Source organism: Chenopodium album, chromosome 8, assembly GCF_948465745.1.
Source record: "Chenopodium album chromosome 8, dcCheAlbu1.1, whole genome shotgun sequence".
In the NCBI taxonomy this organism is placed as follows: Eukaryota; Viridiplantae; Streptophyta; class Magnoliopsida; order Caryophyllales; family Amaranthaceae; genus Chenopodium; species Chenopodium album.
This window is the reverse complement of record NC_137841.1, coordinates 73,382,582-73,390,114: the sequence shown is the minus strand read 5'-3', so window position 1 is coordinate 73,390,114 and position 7,533 is coordinate 73,382,582. Positions and strand designations below refer to the sequence as shown.

The window sequence follows — 7,533 nt, the reverse complement described above, 5'->3', positions numbered from 1 at the left end:
AAGTTGGAGTATAATATTTTTGGTCTTCCAATAATATGATTTCTTCAAGATTTGGTTGATAAGATTAATAAAAATGGACACTTGTCTTTTTAATAGGACTTCCCACGTACTCACTATACTTGAAGTTTTGAGATACATACACCAACCTAAATTATCTCCAACTGTTTTCATCCCCTCCCAATTTAATTCATATTGCCACCTCCTCTCACCCCATACATAAAGTAGTTTCTTGAGATAATTTAGGTAAATAGGTCCTTTAATTCTGAAAATATTGTTTTATTAGCAGATCTGAAAACCAAATGAATGATACAGTTTTATATACTTCCTCTGTTCTTTTTTACTTGACATGTTTCTTTTATCACGCTTGCCAATGCAAAACTTTAGCGATCAATAACTTTAATTCTTCATAAGTAAAAATTATAAAAGTTGTATATTCAATAGTACTTATTGAAACGAATTAAAAAATATATCATATGAATATATTATTCCTTACCTATCACTCACAAAAGACGGTTAAAGGAGAGGTGGTGAATAGTGTAAAAGTCAAAGCGGGTCAAGTAAAAAAGAACTGAGGAAGTATGTACTAAGGACTACTAACCCTTAATTTTTCCTCAAAGAATCATTTATTAGGTCGTCTAGCATATACTTCGTATATAATTAGACAAAATTAATTTCTTTTAAAGTTTAAAGTGTGTCTCCTTAATGGTGTTTACATTACATCAAATATTTATTAGACATTGAACCATGAATTTGTTGGGTTTTTTTCTTTTTCAAATGATATATACCTTAGATAAGTTGTTGTCCGTTATTGTTGGTTGCTTTTAGAGGAATGCAATGCTTAGAATAATACATGGAGTACACGTTAGATTTTGCATATTTCATGTTGAACTTTCTTTTTCAATTTGCTTTAATTACAATGGAATGTATGTAATATTAGGCATACATATATATGAAGTATTAGGGATATGGGGACAAATTATACAGCTAAACTATAACTTTCTCAGTCTCTTATTAGAATTAATGGTCCCATTGAATAAAGATATACGATAATGTACGACTATATTTCAAGTATTAGGCCTCGTTATGTCTTCGAACTAAATTAAGCTAAAGGGGACTGAGTCGAACTATATCAAAGTAGAATAATGAATTGAGTTGAACTAAACTTAAATGAGTTGAAAATATGTCTTAAAAAAGGGTCTAATTATTCTTGTATTGAAGTCAAACTTAAAGAAAATTACAAGATTACTTAAGTGAGTTTATGAGTCATGTTTAAATTAAAGTGAAGCTAAGCTATAATAGGTATAGCCAAATCTTGTTGTTTCATTGGCAAATTAAACCTATTACTCCGTATAATAACTCCATATTCATTATTTGTTGGTTCTCTTGCTATTCAAGAAAAGTTAATCAATTTCTTGTTTTAAGTATATATCTTATTGGAATCACACAAATAAAAATTTATACTAGTATTATATGATAAATAATTGAATTGACTATAAATAAATTATTATAATTCACCTAAAAAACCAATCGGAAAACAAGTTGAAACAATCCCAAACTAACCTTTTACCAACTTTGACATGTCTAAACGTGAGAAGAGCGAGTTAGGAAACGTACGGTAGATGCACGGCGTAATACGTGGAGCGTTGATTACGGAGAAATAAGGTGGGCCAGAATATCATATTGGGCCATCTCAAGCCCAGCCGACTATTATCTAGAATCACAGGCATTTGTTTTACCATTACAAATTTATAACCGTTCCTTTTTTTTTAATATATTCTTTGCTCATTTTTGGCGGGTAATATTCAATTGAAGTGGCATAAAATCAATACCTCATTTTTCACTCACCAAAAAGAACCCATAAGATTTTTTTCCTTTATTTATTTATTTTTTTTATCCTAAAGAAAGCATTTGGAACCTAATTTGCTTATCCTTATCTCCACATTCCTAATAGTGACAACCTTGCACTTTGAAGGTACCTCCATGGCTCCATGCAAATATCACCTTGAGGTTGCATGAAGATTTTGAAGAGATCAACATAATTTTGACCATATATTCCATGACTAGAGATAAGATTCTTTGAGCTTGCATCGTATCGAGTTTTCTTGTTTTGATTTTTTAGATAGGTAATAACGTCAGATATTTTGTATTTGGTGACATCAAATTGTTATATCTATTTCGTACTAAAAGAAAATTTCAACGTATTAAAATTCCAATAAGGTCTGTTGATTGATGTAAATTGTTTGTCTTCCAAACAAGTCATTAGGTCTTGTTTTACCAAAATTAAAAATTATTTGATTAGTTAGCCAACTTAGGTCATAAGTACTTGAAAGTTGAAACATAAAAATTACAAAATATCCCCTCGATAATGGGGAGGGGGGGGGGGATATACTTGCGTGTAGTTTTGTGTGTTGAAATCGTTTAGGTTTATTGAATATTAGGGTTGAATTCCCTTGTAATTGTATGATTGTATCTATGTATTTTTAACTAGTTTTGTGATGTGTATGTAACAGTGTAAGTGCAATTTCAAAACTTAGCTTTATATGGACGAAATGAAGTACATATTCACTCTTTTGATGAATGTTGTGAAAAGGATTAGAGATTTGTCTTTTATGACAACCTAGGAGTTAACGTGTCACCAATTGATGATTCTGCCCTAATTCCTAATTAAGTAGCTCAAATCACAATATACTCTTAATCTAATTTTATACAATACCATTCATTGATGGTAAATTGGTAATTAAGATCCTTGTCCAATCCCTCCATAACATCTCTCTTTTTATAAATTCTAACTTGGATATATAGAGACAAGTTAAAAGACGTTTCATCAACATAATAATTTCATTCCCTTGTACTAGCTCCGTATATAAAGAGAGAGAGGGCCAAGTAACATAAATAATTTGTTCAGACAATGACACACATTTTCGAATATATCAACTTATTTATTTTATACTCCTTTAATAATATGTATGTAATTCATCATTTTTCCTATATTACATGTCATATTCATAGGCATGCATATAGTGATATAATTAGCATATGTATTTAATTTGTTTTTGTGCAATAACACGAGTGGACAAAGTGCATTGAAGATCATAATTTTTAATAGTGTATGAAATTAAATCTACAACAAATGATAAAATTGTGTGATTAGGGAGCACCATTTTTGTGCATGTCCATTCTAGAGTTTGACCGCTAGGTTTCTTTCAAAGATGATAAAGATTCCTCAAGGCAACTAAGAAAAAGATTTTTTAGGATTTACAGTTGCAATTAAACCTGGATTGCAACTTTTACTGAAAGAAGATTCAAAGAAGAGGGCAAATAGCTAGTTAAGAAAGTGAAAAGTCAAGTAACGATTGCCATTCATGGCACAACTTGTAACTGAAGCAAAGCCTTATTCACATTACCTTTTTTTTTTTTTTTTTTTTTTTTTTTGGTAACGCCCTTTCATTTTTTGGTACTAAACTTCCTAACCAATTATCTTCATACATCTCTTTCTATTTCATATCTAACCTTTGTTTTTCATTAAAGGCCAATAGAATCATCCTAAAACATAAATTGCCATTAAACTAAAGATGGAACGTTGAAGATCTTGCATAGTAATTTTTATAGATTCTTCATTGCGTAAGAATTGCACCATACCACTATAGCACATTATCACTATGCCACTATATGGCTTAACAATAAATTTCAATAGGCGTTAATTAATGCATACGAAGTATATAGTTAACTCCAATCTTTACTCGAGCGATTTTATATGGAGTAGATTTCACCACGTATGAGCTACGATCCTATTCTTCACTTATATATGGAGTAAATGAGTAATTAGGGTCTGTTCTCATTGACTGAACTCAGCTGAACTGAACTGAATTGAGCTGAACTGAACTGAACTGAATTGAGCTGAACTGAACTGAACTGAATTGAGCTGAACTGAACTGAACTGAATTGAGCTGAACTGAACTGAATATTTTATAAGAGAAAGAAATTAGGAGCTGAGCTGAACTGAACTGAACTGAATTTCAACGTAATTGAACTGAACTGAGCTGAGCTGAACTGAGCTGAGCTGAACTGAACTGAACTGAATTTCAACGTAATTGAGCTGAACTGAGCTGAGCTGAACTGAGCTGAGCTGAACTGAACTGAATTTCAACGTAAGAGAACAGACCCTTACTAAGCTATTGTAAAAACAACCAAAAATATTTAATTTAATCAAAATTGAAATTCAAACCAAATTACATCTTCTATTTTACTATACATTCTATAAAAAATTTCACTAAAAGAATAGCAGAGTAAATAAGATTTTAACTTAGATTATAATTGATAAATTTATTGAGGTCGAAATGAAGAATTATTTAAGAAGACATGAAGCAATAATTTATTTAATTTTTATCATTATCACAAGAATTTTGGTTAGAAAAATCACTCTACAAGCTAGGTTTAATTTTTTACAAATGAGCAGAAATGACATTCAAGTGACACACTCCTCTAAACTATACGGAATAGTACTTCACCGTAAAAGGCAAAACCCTAACTTCAGCCCAAAACAATTAATAAAAGTAAAGTAGTAAAAAAAATAGCAACTGTAATCAATTTTAAATTTTAATAAATGCAATATAAATGACAAAAAAAAAACAGGGTATACTCTATTGGCAAACAGACAGTCACAACTCAGTACGAGGGAGCTGTGTGATTGATTAAACCACCCATAATTTACGCCCTTTTTTATCCCTTAAAAAAAAAAAGTCAAAAAAAATCCAAAAAAGCAAAGAAAAATCTACAAGTATTAATAAAATTACACATTACACAAAATAGAGTGACCAACCAAGCATTAATTACGGAAGAAAATCAACTCCTTTTTCCCTCTTTATAAGTAGTCTTGCCACTCCTTTGCTCCCACCACCTCATACTCTCTACACAACACAAACTACTTTCCCACTACTCCCCCTTTATTTCTTCCTAATGGCCTCTATTATCCTACCTTTGGTTTTCTCTCTATGTTCATATTTTGCTCTAGTCCATGCTAGGATCCCTGGTGTTTTTACCGGGGGGGGCTGGCAAAGCGCTCATGCTACCTTTTACGGTGGCTCTGACGCTTCCGGAACTATGGGTATGTACATTAATTAGTGTTATGTCCCGGGTTCTAGTGGTCCGTATGTTCTTTTAACCTGTTTGGTTTGGGAACACCGGGACATCCCAAACCAGAAGAACATACGGAACCACTAGTATTATTTTTAAAAGAACTACGAAGTATAATTGTTCACTGATTTATTTTATTGTTTTTTTTTGGGGATTTTAGGGGGTGCTTGTGGTTACGGTAACTTATATAGTCAAGGGTACGGGGTGAATACGGCTGCACTCAGTACCGCTCTGTTCAACAGTGGCCAGAGTTGCGGAGCGTGCTTCGAGCTCAAGTGTGCTGATGACCCGCGCTGGTGCCACCCGGGAAGCCCTTCCATCCTCATCACTGCCACCAATTTTTGCCCGCCAAATTACGCGTTGCCTAGTGATAATGGCGGTTGGTGTAACCCACCTCGCCCACATTTCGACCTCGCTATGCCTATGTTTCTTAAGATTGCTGAATATCGTGCCGGCATTGTACCTGTTGCCTTCCGCAGGTAATTTTTTTTTTTCTTCTTTCCTCTGTTTTTGCTCTGTTTTGTGTGGTATTTTTTGTGAAAGAGAAATACAGTGTCGTTTTGTCTACTGTGATGATTTACCAATTAATATGTGACAGTTGAGAAAGTTGCGTAAGTTATAAATAACCCTTATGTTACGGTCTAGTAACATTGTTGTAACTTGTAAGTAAATGACAAGTATGTAGTATAATTAGTCCGCCTTCATCCAATAAAAACTAAGACGGTTATGATACTTGCAATCCTTTAACTAAAAATTGAAAATTCTAAAAGGTAAAACTTATATGACTATATTATAAATAGTGTCATCCCTGTCAAAATTAAAAATAAAAAAAAATTATGTATCGTGTTATCAATGTGTAACACTTTGTATTATTTCAATTTAAAGCTTTTTAAGAGGTTCATTTTACGCCCCAAGAGTCTCAATTCCAAATGTTTGTTATTGTCTTAGGGCCTGTTCTCATTGACTGAACTCAGCTGAACTGAAATGAAATGAATATTTTATAAGAGAAAGAAATTAGGAGTTGAACTGAACTGAATTGAACTGAATTTCAACGTAAGAGAACAGACCCTTAATGTGTAATTTTAAGAGAGAATGAGTTATATCAGCGTACAATACTAATGCAATTATAAATTTTGGAATATTTTTATGTTACAAGTTTACAAAAATTTATTTGGATATTTTTTAAAAAAAAAAAATTGTTACAAATGGTTATCTTAGGTATTCAATAAAAGAAAAGCCATTTTTGTAAAAGAGTTTTCCTTTATTAAATCACATCTTATCACTCAATAATCTTCTTTCAAAAAGATATATTCTTGACTCTAAGGTGGAAGTAAGATCAAAACCTTTGCTTGACATTTGCCCAATTGATAAGGATAATTTGAAGTAAATATTCCATGTTCCTAATAAAAGAAGGATTCTATACAGATGTATTTATGCATAATAGGAGTACTATGATTAATTGAGTAAATTGATTAACTTTTTACTGGCATCTTTATTTTAATGGAAACTAAATTACTAAAATGACAAGATTTTTTTATTTATTTTTTTTTTTTTAAACATGCCTTCAATTAGAATAAATGATTCATCAAGTACATAAAAGTAGAGTTAGTAAAGAGTAAGATTTCCAAACATCACTCAACACAACATGTATCATACACTAACCTCGTGAGGACGTGACCTAATATGCCACACAAGCATTATATGTTTTTTAAAACGTGGTTTGATGGATAAATATGATTAAATTTCTTTATATTTTTGGTTGTAGGGTTCCATGCCGAAAGAAGGGTGGTATTCGATTCACCATCAACGGTTTCCGATACTTCAACTTGGTGCTAATCACCAATGTCGCGGGTGCCGGTGATTTAGTAAGGGCGAGTGTCAAAGGATCAAAGACTGGATGGATGAGTATGAGCCGTAACTGGGGACAGAATTGGCAATCCAACTCCGTACTTGTTGGTCAAGCACTTTCGTTCCGTGTTACGGCTAGTGACCGTAGAAGTTCAACCTCTTGGAACATTGCCCCTCCTAATTGGCAATTTGGTCAAACATTCATTGGCAAAAACTTTAGGGTCTAATAAAGTCTTAATAGTATTTGAAATACCAAATGTACCCCTATTAATTGTCACTTTTCTTTTTATTTTTCTTCCCTTAATTTGAGGGAAATGGGAGGAAAACTTGGGGGTGTTTTTGTCTTTTGATAGTCAAGTGTCTTTTTGACTTTGTAGGTGTGATTGGAAAAGAATGAGTTTGGGAAAATTGTAAAAAGTCGAAGCGGCTAAGAGAAATGGTGATGAAGCCCGCGACTTTGCTTATACTAGTTTGTGTTATAATTGACCAATATATGAATACAAGTATTTAATCTTAGCTTATTTGACTTTGCTTGATTTGCGTTTTGATTCA

At 32.3% G+C, this 7,533-nt stretch overlaps 1 protein-coding gene across 1 annotated transcript; it reads left to right on the top strand.

Annotated features, from left to right (window-relative positions):
• The first annotated feature begins 4,645 nt into the window (after positions 1-4,645).
• Positions 4,646-7,502, top strand: LOC145556614 (expansin-A4-like). The gene is made up of 3 exons (XM_081618265.1): positions 4,646-5,104; positions 5,294-5,612; positions 6,899-7,502. The coding sequence occupies exons 1-3, from the start codon at positions 4,957-4,959 to the stop codon at positions 7,206-7,208; spliced, it is 777 nt and encodes a 258-aa protein (XP_081474391.1). The 5' UTR covers positions 4,646-4,956; the 3' UTR covers positions 7,209-7,502.
• Positions 7,503-7,533: the final 31 nt, after the last annotated feature.

Bases quoted from the DNA above. Each gene is read 5' to 3' on its own strand.
- LOC145556614 (XM_081618265.1), top strand. From the start codon at position 4,957: ATGGCCTCTATTATCCTACCTTTGGTTTTCTCTCTATGTTCATATTTT. The intron at 5,105-5,293 runs GTATGTACATTA...TGGGGATTTTAG, and splicing joins TGACGCTTCCGGAACTATGG to GGGGTGCTTGTGGTTACGGT. The intron at 5,613-6,898 runs GTAATTTTTTTT...TTTTGGTTGTAG, and splicing joins GTACCTGTTGCCTTCCGCAG to GGTTCCATGCCGAAAGAAGG.